Raw genomic sequence first — 12667 nt, forward strand, 5'->3', positions numbered from 1 at the left:
TTTTGAGATAATTACAACACCCCTGTAAAGTATTTACTCTAATTTCTCATACTCTTAACGTTAACTAATGCCTTAAGATCATTTTTTCTAGAAACTTCAAGTGAAAATTTATATATTCATACATTTATATCCATATGACAAATTTCTTTAATCAAGAAAGACTAAAGTTAGACCAAATCTACACTATGAAATTAGGCTGGTATAACTACGTCATGCAGGGGTGTGAAAAATTCACACATCCCGGCACAACACAGTTAAACCAACATAACCCGTAGTGTAGATAGTGCTAAGTCAATGGGAGGGCTTCTCTTGACAACAATAGCTAATGCCTCTCGGGGAGGTGGAATACCTACACCAATGGGAGAAGCCCTCCTGTAGGAAAAGGTAGCGTTTTCCCTGAAGCACTACAGCAGCTATTCCTGGGGAAATTCTGCACCAAAAAATTCAAAATTCTGCACACAGTATTTTAAAATTCTGCACATTTATTTGTCAAAATAACACAACATAATCCTGCCAGTTTCAAATGACCTGTCAGCAAGTATGTCTGTAACAATACAGACAACGAAAAGATTCCAGAAATGTTTTTTTTGAAAAACAGATTCCTGACTAGGCATATTAATACAGAACTTCGAGTAACAATTCATTTAAACTACAATACAGAACCATATTTCCTGCGCCCCTCAGAAGCAGTGCAAAGCTTTGGGGAGTCAGGGGTAATGAAGGAACTGAGGGAGAGGGAAGTAACTGCTGGAAAGGAGCCTGAGAGTGAACCTGGAGGGTTGTTAGGTGTGGGTGGGAGTTTTTTGGTGGGGAGCCAGCTGCTCTCTCTTCTGACAACACATCAGCCCCTAGTGGGAGAAATGTGCAATTGCAGCATGACCCCTTTCATGGCCTCCCTTTGCATCCCCCTCAGAATAAATTATTCTGCCGGGGGCCGGAATCTGTGGGGGATATTAATTCTACACTTGCACAGTGGCACAGAATTCCCCCAGGAATAAGCAGCACAGGTGCAGCATTTTAAGTGTAGACCTGCCCTTAGTTTGCAAAGTTTTGTTCATGCATCCTTAACTTTGTTATGGCACCCAAAAGTTAAGCAAACTTTACATTGTTAAAAGTTTTCTCAACATACTTTTTGGTGCTGAATTCCCTGGAGTTTGGGGCTTTTTAAAGAATAAGGAATTGCAGGAATTTATAGGAATGAGAAAACAGTCAAGAGAAGAAAAAGTCTCCAGGGCTTGAAAGCCCTGCTGGCTTACAAAAGATTGCAAACAGGTCACAAAAGTTCCATAATATAAATTTATTTGGCTAGACACCAGTAGAAAAATTGTCCTTGACCAAAGCCACAGACACTGAGGCCTTAGATAAGGGTGGCAGGGTAAGAGCTTACAACTTCATATCTATTTAATGCCGTGACACTCACTGGTATACTGCTTGCTAAATTTATGCTAAATACGATCCAAATTAAGCAATAGTCATAACTATACATGATCATTAGCCAAAGGTCTAGTCTACACTGGAAATTAACTTTGGTATAGCTACATCTCTCAGGGATGTGAAAAATCCATACACTTGAGAGAGGCAGTTATACCCAGCTAATCCCTGGTGTAGACCAGCACTAGGTTGATGGAAGAATTCTTCTGTTGACCTAGTTACTGCCTCTCAGGGAGGTGGATAACATATGCTGACCGAAGAAGCCCTCCCATCAGTGTAGACCAGGGGTCGGCAACCTTTCAGAAGTGCTGTGCCAAGTCTTCATTTATTCACTCTAATTTAAGGTTTCGTGTGCCAGTCATACATTTTAACATTTTTAAAAGGTCTCTTTCCATAAGTCTATAATATATAACTAAACTATTGTTGTATGTAAAGTAAATAAGATTTTTTAAATGTTTAAGAAACTTCATTTAAAATTCAATTAAAATGCAGAGCCCCCCAGACTGCTGGCCAGGACCCAGGCAGTGTAAATGCCACTGAAAATTAGCTCACGTGCCGCCTTTGGCACCCGTGCCATAGGTTGCCTACCCCTGGTGTAGACAGTGTCTATGCTAATGTGCTACAGCAGGTTACTGCAGCGTTTTAAGTGTAGCCAAGCCCTGAGTCATTTTCCTATTGTTGCCCCTTCTGGCCTGAGCAGTTAGCCAATATCTGGGGCCTTGCCAGATTGTTTCCATGAGGAGAAGAAATTGATTATATAAGTCAGGTATTTCTTTGGTGCTATCCTGTTTATTTGCCAAATATAAAGTTCTGTTTCCTTGAACACAATGGGGAAAAAAACTACACAGGCAGTTTCCTTTCTCACAATTTCAAAGCCTGCCTCTCCAGTCCGTTCTGTTCCCTAAGGAGCTCCATATCTCTGCTTCATGTCTGGTCCATACTCACTACTGCTCTCTCACTTCCTGTTCAGTTTCTGCGTCTACCACACACAGCTGCAGCCAATCAATCCCCTCACCTCTGTGTTTGCAGTTAGTCCCAGGAAACACAGGACAACAGGCAGGCAACAAGGCTAACACTATGTCTACACTACAGACCTTACAGCGGCACAGCCATTGCAGCTGTGCCGTTGTAAGGTCTCCCATGTAGCTGCTCTATGCTGGCAGAAGAGAGCTCTCTTGACGGCATAATTAAAACCTCTAACGAGTGGCGGTACTATGTCAGCGGGAGAGCGTCTCCTGCCAACATAGTGCTGTTCACACCAGTACTTTTGTCGGTGAAACTTTTGTTGGCCAGATGTGTTATTTTTCCACGCCCCGACTGACTAAAGTTATACTGACAAAAGTGCTAGTGTAGACATAGCCTTAGTTTCTGATTGGCCTTGTAATATAGCCCATTGTCTTGGGCAATGGCTTCCTAATGTTTCCACTTATCACTACATGAAGCAGCATTTAGTTGCTCCACCCATTTAACAAAGTTTGGGATTGTCTCTATATCAAAGACCCACCTGATAGCAGCCATTTAAACTTTCCAGCATCACACTCTGAAATGTCCCAATAAAACAGCTATCCTGATATAGTGTGTCCCATTGAAGAAGAGTATGCTGTAGTAATATTTTATAATTACATAGCATCTTTCATTTTACACACATAAAGCATCATGGAACTGCAGGAGCCTCTGTGGAGGAGAGCAACAGCTAACAGACAGGCACAGAGTGCACTACATAATTACTCCAAACTAATCAACTCTTACTCTAACAAAATGCATCACAGATTTTTTTTTTAACATCTATGCACTTCCAACACAGTATCACTATTTAAAGGTCCAGCCTGAAACAACTACACAGTAAACTGCAGCAAACTCAATGAACATGAACATGGGCTGCTCTAAACTGCATCTGCCTTCAATGGCTCTCCAAAGGACCATCCTGCAGCCTGAAATCTCTGGAGTCACGAAGTCTCAGAAAGAAAGGAACAAAACTGTTTGAGGACAGCCCAATCAACTCCAACGGGAATGCTGGGCTCCACACCTGGCTCTTCTACTCTCCAATTATGTGGCTTCTGTGCTCCAAGCTCTTTGCCTGTAAAATGACAATTATGTGAACTGCTCTGCATCAGTGAATGCAAAACTCAGGCCTCGACTTCACAGAAATAGGAAGTGAAGTAATGAAACCGGCACTGTAGAATTTAATTTCAGAAAGGGGAACTACACAAAAATGAGGTTAGTTAAACAGAAATTAAAGGGTACAATGCCAAAAGTGAAATCTCTACAAGCCGCATGGAAACTTTTTTAAAGACACCATAATAGAGGCTCAACTTAAATGTATACCTCAAATTAAAAAACCTAGTAAGAGAACCAAAAAAGTGCCACCGTGGCTAAACAATAAAGGAAAAGAAGCAGTGAGGCAAAAAGGCATCGTTTAAAAAGTAGAAGTTAAATCCTAGTGAGGAAAATAGAAAGGAGCATAAACACTGGCAAATGAAATGTAAAAATACAATTAGGAAGGCCAAAAAAGAATTTGAGGAAGAGTTAGCCAAAGACTCAAAATGTAATCGCAATTTTTTTTTAAGTACATCAGAAGCAGGAAGCCTGCTAAACAATCAGTGGGACCACTGGACGATCGAGATGCTAAAGGAGCACTCAAGGGCAATAAGGCCAATGCAGAGAACTAAATTAATTCTTTGCATCGGTCTTCACGGCTGAGGATGTGAGGGAGATTCCTATACTTGAGCCATTCCTTTTAGGTGACAAATCTGAGGAATTGTCCCAAATTGAGATATCATTAGAGGAGATTTTGGAACAAATTGATAAATTAAACAGCAATAAGTCCCCAGGACCAGATGGTATCACCCAAGAGTTCTGAAGGAACTCAAACGTGAAATTGCAGAACTATTAACTGTAGACTGTAACCTATCATTTAAATCAGCTTCTGTACCAGATGACAGGAGGATAGCTTATGTGATGCCAATTTTTAAAAAGGGCTCCAGAGATGATCCCGGCAATTACAGGCCTGCAAGCCTGACTTCAGTACCGGGCAAACTGGTTGAAACTATAATAAAGAACAATATTATCCGACACATAGATGAAGAAAATTTGTTGAGGAACAGTCAACATGGTTTTAGTAAAGGGAAATTATGCCTCACCAATCTACTAGAATTCTTTGAGGGGGTCAACAAGAATGTGGACCAAGGGGATCCACTGGATATAGAGTGTACTTAGATTTTCAGAAAGCCTTTGACAAGGTCCCTCACCAAAGGCTCTTACGCAAAGTAAGCTGCCACGGGATAAGAGGGAAGGTGCTCTCATGGATCGGTAACTGGTTAAAAGATAGGAAACAAAGGGTAGGTATAAACGGTCAGTTTTCAGAATGGAGAGAGGTAAATAGTGGTGTCCCCTGGGGTCTGTACTGGGACCAGTCCTATTCAACATATTCATAAATGATCTGGAAAAAGGGGTAAACAGTCAGGTGGCAAAATTTGCAGATGATCATAGAATCATAGAATCATAGAATATCAGGGTTGGAAGGGACCTCAGGAGGTCATCTAGTCCAACCCCCTGCTCAAAGCCTAACCCTAACCCTAACAAAATTACTAGATAGTTAAGACCCAGGCAGACTGCAAAGAGCTACAAAAGGCTCTCTCAAAACTGGGTGACTGGGCAACAAAATGGCAGATGAAATTTTATGTTGATAAATGCAAAGTAATGCACATTGGAAAGCATAATCCCAACCATACATATAAAATGATGGGGTCTAAATTAGCCGTTACCGTTCAAGAAAGATCTTAGAGTCATTGTGGATAGTTCTCTGAAAACATCCACTCAATGTGCAGTGGCAATCAAAAAAGCTAACAGAATGTTGGGAATAATTAAGGGATAGAAAATAGGACAGAAAATATCATGTTACCGCTATATAAATCCATGGTATGCCCACATCTTGAATACTGTGCGCAGATGTGGTTGCCCCATCTCAAAAAAGATATATTGGAATTGGAAAAGGTTCAGAAAAGGGCAACAATTATTAGGGGTACGGAATGGCTTCTGTATGCGGAGAGATTAATAAGACTGGGACTTTTCAGCTTGGAAAAGAGATGGCTAAGGGGGGATATGATTGAGGTCTATAAAATCATGACTGGTATAGAGAAAGTAGACAAGAACTAGGGGTCACCAAATGAAAATAATAGGCAGCAGGTTTAAAACAAATAAAAGGAAGTATTTCTTCACACAAGGCACAGTCAACCTGTGGAACTCCTTGCCAGAGGATATTGTGAAGGCCAAGACCATAACAGGGTTCAAAAAAGAACTAGATAAGTTCATGGAGGATAGGTCCATCAATGGCTATTAGCCAGGATGGGCAGGAATGGTGTCCCTAGCCTCTGTTTGCCAAAAGCTGGGAATGAGCAACAGGGGATGGATCACTTGATGATTCCCTGTTCTGTTCATTCCCTCTGGGGCACCTGGCATTGGCCACTGTCAGAAGACAGGATACTGGGTAGATGGAACCTTGGTCTGACCCAATAGGGCTGTTCTTATGTTCTTATGAAATTAACTGCAATTCACACCAACTATTTCAGCACAAGCCTGCATGTGGACACTGGTTTGGGGAAAGAGTGCCCCAAACTCAAGTCAGTTTAAACAGAACAAAAAAGATTTGAAAGCATCTACGCCTGGACCGGCACTGAAAGCTCCGATTACACCCGATTGCAATGACGCAGTGCCAGTCTCTGTACAGACAAGGCCTCAGTGACAAGTTGGCTGGACAGACACCAACCATGATGCCCTTAACTGTGACCTGAGGAGTCCATTACAATTACGTCTCAGGAGAGCAACAGAGACAATGCACACTGACTCATTCATTGCTCAGAACACCCCGTAGAAAAGGGACCCTCCCCAGCCCGGTGCAAATGAGCAAGTGAGTGAGTGAGGGTGGGGGAAAGCGACCGACCGAGGGAGGGGGGATGGAGTGAGCGGGGTGGGGCCTTGGAGAAGGGGCAGGGCAGGGATGTTCGGATTTGTGCTGTTACAGAGTTGGCAACCGTCCCAACTTCTCCCCCCTCTGCCCACAATGTTCCCAGGGGAGGGCTGCCCTTGTTCCCCCTTGTGATCCCGTGGGGGCCTTCGTTCCCTCTCCTCCTTGCATCCCATGGGGGCTGCTCTCACCTCCCCCCTTTGATCCCATGGGGAGCAGTTCTCTCCTCCCCCCTTTGATCCCGGGGGGGGGGGCTGCCCCTTCCCCTTTGATCCCATGGGGGCCGCTCTCTCCTCCCCCCTTTGATCCCATGGGGGCCGCTCTCTCTTCCCCTTTGATCCTGTGGGGGGCAGTTCTCTACTCCCCCCTTTGATACCATGTGGGGCTGCCCCTTCCCCTTTGATCCCATAGGGGCTGCTCTCTCCTCCCCCCTTTGATCCCATGGGGGGGCCGCTTCCTCCTCCCCCCTTTGATCCCATAGGGGGCAGTTCTCTCCTCCCCCTTTGATTCCATGGGGGGCTGCCCCTTCCCCTTTGATCCCATGGGGGCCGCTCTCCCCTCCCCCTACATGGTTCATACCATGGCGAAGGCGGCGGCGGCCCCTCTTCCCGCGCGGGGTGGGGCGGGGAGGGAAGGGGCTGGACTGAGGTTCCAGTAACGGGCCGTGCCGCGGGGCTGCGCGCGCCCTCCATTCTCCGACCTCTGCGCGTGCCGTGTCCTCGGCTCGCGGCGCGGGGTGCGCGCGCGCTGTGGGTGTTTGGCTGCGTTGCCCGGCAACAAGGCGGGGATGGCGCTGCAGCTGGAGCTCAGCGAGGCCTGGATCCGGGAGCAGGCGGCGCTGCGGGGACTTGGCCCAGGTACCGCCCCCGGCAGGCCTGGGGATGCGGGAAGTGCTGACGGGGCAGCACCAGGGTACTGGGGGGAGAAGGGGCCCCCTGGTATTTGGGGCAGGGGCTTGAGGTTGGGGGGCGGGGAGAATCAGGGCCCCAGGGTATTTGGGGGCAGCAGCAGGGGTTTGGTGCATGGAGGAGTAATCAGGGCCCCAGGGTATTTGGGGGCAGCAGCAGGGGTTTGGTGCAGGGGGGAGAATGGGGCCCCCAGGTATTTGGGGCAGGGGCTTGAGGTTGTGGGGGGAGGAAGAATCAGGGCTCCAGGGTTTTTGGGGGCAGCAGCAGGGATTTGGTGCATGGGAGCGTAATCAGGGCCCCCAGGGTATTTGGGGGGCAGCAGCAGGATCTAGGAGCATGGGGAGGAGAATCAGGGCCACAGGGTATTTGGGGGCTGCAGCAGGGGCTGGTATGGGGCAGCCGGTAGGGTGCTGGGGCACAACGGGGTACTGGGGGACACTGGGGTAGGCAGGGCTGTTTGTGGAACCGTGATGGCTGGAAGCACAGGAACCCAGGGAGCAGTGATTGCACGCGAGTACCAGGTCTGACCGTCCAGGAAATTACGCTCATTCAACAGGGCATGTGCGCTAGTAGCCATCTGTACAGGTGCACGCTGCAGCCATGCACATAAGATAAGGGTGGCAGGTTTCCCATAGTCCATGTCAAAAGACAACATCTGTGCTTGCTTAGCCCCAGCATAATAGGACACTGGTTTTTATGATGCATTGAGGTACGACAAATTAAATATTTTAGTAATAATAGTAAAATGTGTCCTTTTGATATGAAACCATATGCTAATCCATTGTAATAGTGGGAGGTCAGCAACAGGTTATATAGAAGTGTACAATGCTGGTTCTGATACATTACTTGGCAGTTGTTAGTACCTCCATACTTCCCTAAAAAAATTGAAGTTCATAGCAATAGCTGAAATAGTAATGGACAGGGGGACCCTCACAAAGGTCTCATTTGTGTAAGATCCCACAAGCCCTATTGAAGTGATACATTCCTATAGACAAAGTGCTGCAAGCACATAGTGGGGAACAAACAGTACCTGCATAGTATTAGCAGCATTTTCTAGTTCATCGTGCAGTAGTGTGCACAGATACAAAACAGTAGTATGATTCAGAGGGATCTTTGAAGTGGAAAAATCTGACAATCAGTACTATGATGCATAGTCTGTTCAATCTCTCTGGTAGTCTATGCAGTCAGAGAAACATGTCTCTCCTTTGGCGCACTCATTTCCATGAGGCAAATACTATCGGCACTGAGTATGGCAACTCATGAACAATAAACAGCAGGAAGGCACCTCCCCTGCCCCCCCCCCCAATGGCTAGATTCACAAGAGGACTTAGGTGGCTAACTCCCTCTTAAGGTGCTTAAGACCAACACTTAGGCCCACCCCCATCACAAAAAACATTGCTCAACTGCCAGCTGAAGTTCCTAAGCTTCTGCCACTGGGCACGAGCAGAGCCACCTACGTCCTGACATTTGGCAACTAAGCGCTGGCAGGATTCTCAAGGTAGGCTTTTCCCCATCTATCTCCCCTGCAGGGCCCAATGCAGTAGGCACGTCCTGAGTCCACCAGATTGAGCCTTGCATAAAGACAGTCATTGTGGGCGTGGGCGTAGCCCTGGCCTAGTAATTAGGGCACTCCTAGGGTACATCTTCACTACCTGCCGTATCGGCGGGTAGCAATCGATTTCTCGGGGATCGATATATTGCGTCTCATCTAGACGCGATATATCGATCCCCGAACGCGCTCATGTCGACTCCGTAACTCCACCAACGCGAACGGCGGTACCGGAGTCAACATGGGGAGCCGCGGACGTCGATCCCGCGCCGTGAGAACAGTAAGTAATTCAATATCAGATACTTCGACTTCAGCTACATTATTCACGTAGCTGAAGTTGCGTATCTTATATCGATTTTCCCCCATAGTGTAGACCTGCCCCTATAGATCCAGATTTGAATCCCTATTCTGGCTGATTCGAAGCCCTTGTGTTTTCTCTCATCTTTCTTCTGTTACTTTCCTCCTGTGCCCTCTCATATTATACACCCATCCATGCAGCCACTACTACACACCTGCTCACACATAGGAGTGGTGAAATTTCACCATACACATCACAGAGGACTAATCCCTCTAGCCAAATGCCTGTGTGAAAGGTGAAAACTTCCTACTGTCCCATGTCATTACCCAGGTGAGAAGCCAACACCTTCCAGTCCCCAACCTGCTGTGTGAAGCAAGCCTGAATAGTCGTTTTCTGTTCATCCCTCTCATTCAGAAGCTTCCTGGTTGCTGCAAGGGTTGGTTTGTGTCTCCTTATCCCTCCCCCAGCTTTCCAGCTGTTGCAAGGGGTTTCTTACTTTATCCTTCCCTGGTCTGTTTATCTTCTGTTTTCTTCTCCAGCACACAGCTCCATTCCCTCATTCTGCCAAGCAGCAGCAAAGTGGAATTGATTAGACTTTTGTCAGTTTCATGGTTGGCCACAAGATACTGAATAGCAGTAGTGAAAACAGAGGAGAACCAGGTTAGTTTTCACTCAGCTGCTGCATGGAATGGCTCTGAACAGCAGCAAAGGCACTGGCACTATCTGCAAATTCACACAGACAGCACTGCATCTGTTACACTCTGGTTAGGACTGAGGAGTTTTGTTTGTAGCCATAAGGGCTTGCAGCTGTAGTTTATTTTTTTTTTAAAACTCAGTTCTGCAGTAGTTGATGGCAGTTGCCAGGAAAATATGCCTACTAGCAACAGTGCAGTTGTCAAGCCCTGCTCTGAATAGAAATTAATTCCTGGCTGAATGTTCCCAAGGCTGGCTACACAGTCAATGTGTGGTTATGGTAGTTTGGCTGTAGTGAGATCAATTGAGTGTACGCAGTCAACAGGTTAATTAAAAAAAAGCTGGAATGGCAAGGATTCAATTTCTTTCATTGCTGTAGCTGCATAATGTTAGCCATATCAAAAGAGAGAGAACTGCAGACTACTTCCTGACATCCAGAGATGCTGAGAAAGGATGCACATTAAACCAGGTATAGTTCGGGTGACCAGATAGCAACTGTGAAAAAACGGGATGGGAGGTGGGGGGTAATAGGCACCTATATAAGAAAAAGTCCCAAAAAGGGGGACTGTCCCTTTAAAAACGGGACATCTGGTCACCCTAGCTATAGTATATGATCAGGTCACACAGGAAGAGAGCGATCATAACAATTTACAGTTATCACCTGCTGTCAGGAGACCAAATCTTCTAAGGTTCAATGCAAACAAACTCCAGGCTGAGACTGAGCTGCTGTGGAAGTAATTCATAGTCTTTAATATACAGCAAAATCTTTTTGCAGCAAATCCCTTAAACATTGCTTTCTTCCAACTGAGTTCTTGCAAAGCGTATCCACGCTTGGTCTTTGTAATGGGGTTGGCACCTGCGTCTCATGAGCGCCCCCTTTCTTTGGCCGATGTACCTGCAATCACAGTTCTTTTCAGGGGCGGCACCCACATCGTGCGGGCAGCCCCCTTTAGTTGATTGGGTGTGATCCTGCATTTGATTTTAGTTTTTTCAACAGGGTGGCACCCGCCTCTCGTGAGCACCCCCCAGCCAGTGGTTCTCTCGGCAAGTCTTCGGCAACTCAGCCCTCCAGCCAAGCTGCATACGCTGTCCCCACTTCCAGCGTATAGAGTCCCGGGTTCTTATCCTGGCCCTGGTATGGGGCCATAGCTCTTAGGCTTCTTTCCAGAGGCACTGCCTTCTTCAACCACCCAGCCGGAGCCCATCTTGGTACCCTCAGCTGGTGTCCTTTTCAGCAGCCCTCCCTGGGCTCAGTCTGCAACCAGATTAGCAGGACTCATCTCGGTACCCTTATCTGGTCTGGCCAGGTTCTGTGCTCAGTCCTCCAGGCTCAGCCTGCCCACCCTGACCTTCTTGTGGTCCTGCTGCTATTCTATCCAGACAGCCAGGCATCCAGTCTTTGGCAGCCTTCCCTGGGTGGTTCTGTCTGGCGAGCTCTCTGCAGTGAGCTGTCCGTGGTCCTGGTCCTGTTTGTCTAGTCAGCCAAGCACCCAGTCCTCCCTCATCAAGCTCCACAGGGCAACTGAAGACTCTGCTCTGCTGCTTGCCTTTTATCTGGCCCCTTATTGGTCACTCCAGCAGCCTCTCTGGTTGGCTGCTCCTCTGCAGCCACTCTAGGCTGCTTGGAGGACTTCTCGCTGCTCTATTTTGGGGCAGGGAGACACAGGGCCATGAGGCCTCCAGCAGGGGCCCTCTGGACTAGTCCACCCTGCCACAGTCTTCATATTATGACTTGAATGACAGTAGTAGCTCAAGATTGACCCAAGGTGTATCCAGATGCTGATAGACAACTGGAAGAGAAACTTGGTGAGAAGCCAGCAGGGCATGGCAGACCTGGAGTAAACACTCTTCCCAGGGGTCAAGTCATGCCAGAATGCTTTGGAACACCATTCTCGCACTTTTTGAGGAAGTACCAGAAGTGTGTTATGGCACTTTTTTTTTAAATAAGGACTCACCCACATACTTTAGGGGAAATACTCTGCACTGGTAGTGTAGATAATGTTGGGTCATGGTAACAGACACCAGCAGAATAGAGTGCTATATAAGCCAAAATTGCCCATTTCCCCTCCAGGCTAGTTCCCCTGTGGAGCTCTAAAGGGTATGACACCTGCAACGTAAATCAGTTTTCTATGGTGGGTCTGGACACTACAGTCCTGAAATAAGGGTTATTTTAAAGGAAGTATTACTGTGATTTTCCCCCTCTTCTAGGGCAGTTGGGGCATTCACCGCAGAATTCTAGCAGGGTCAGATTTTCTCTCAGAAAAGGGCACTTCAGTTCCCTGTTACTGAACAAGAGAGACCTCTAAAAACGAAAAAGTAAGGCTCTTGCACATACAAGCAGCTGATGAAACTGGAGTTATTGAACAGTCTAAAATATAAGTTACATTCAGTTTTTAGAAAACTCGGAGAGACCTTAGGACCTTTACAAGTTCTTTCCTTTCAGAACAGGTGGAGTCCCTCTCACTGCAGGGAACATATGAAGGGAAAATCCACTCCCTTGGAGATGCCTTCAAAAATTTTAAAAGCTTGCAATCATTAGATCTGTCCAGAAATATGATTGTCAGTCTAGAGGTAAGTTCCCCATTCTCTGTTGAACTCTGCAACCTCAAGATATTTTGTAAGAGGGTTGGTGTTATAAAGGATTAACAATTAATTTTTTTAAAAATCTAGTCAATCTGATAACTTGATTAAAACAACCGGTTTCCTTTCACCTCAGGCAGGGAAAACTCTTCATGATTACCCTTTTGGTAACCTGTCAGTCCCATTCCTCCAGGCAAAGAGTTCTGTTTCCTTCTTTGAGGTCGGGAAATGAATTTGGGCCCTGT

General features: G+C 46.6%; 2 protein-coding genes across 7 annotated transcripts in view; one reads left to right on the forward strand and one right to left on the reverse strand.

Annotated features, from left to right (window-relative positions):
• KCTD19 (potassium channel tetramerization domain containing 19) overlaps window positions 1-7110 on the reverse strand; it is a 56234-nt gene extending 49124 nt beyond the window's left edge. For 2 of the 3 annotated variants that reach the window (XM_044987767.1, XM_044987766.1), the window contains exon 1: window positions 6974-7110. In XM_044987767.1, coding sequence (XP_044843702.1) covers window positions 6974-6976 — 3 coding nt within the window. In that variant the 5' untranslated portion in view covers window positions 6977-7110. Of the gene's footprint in view, window positions 1-2935; window positions 3085-6973 lie in introns of those variants that run through there. The other variant, XM_044987764.1, reaches the window with a different exon arrangement.
• A 46-nt stretch (window positions 7111-7156) lies between these two features.
• LRRC36 (leucine rich repeat containing 36) overlaps window positions 7157-12667 on the forward strand; it is a 42229-nt gene continuing 36718 nt past the window's right edge. For all 4 annotated transcript variants that reach the window (XM_044987768.1, XM_044987769.1, XM_044987770.1 and 1 more), the window contains exons 1-2: window positions 7157-7251; window positions 12286-12413. In XM_044987768.1, the coding sequence (XP_044843703.1) occupies window positions 7182-7251; window positions 12286-12413 (198 nt within the window). In that variant the 5' untranslated portion in view covers window positions 7157-7181. The remainder of the gene's footprint in view (window positions 7252-12285; window positions 12414-12667) is intronic.

The sequence above is a fragment of the Mauremys mutica genome, chromosome 14, assembly GCF_020497125.1.
Source record: "Mauremys mutica isolate MM-2020 ecotype Southern chromosome 14, ASM2049712v1, whole genome shotgun sequence".
NCBI lineage: Eukaryota > Metazoa > Chordata > Testudines > Geoemydidae > Mauremys > Mauremys mutica.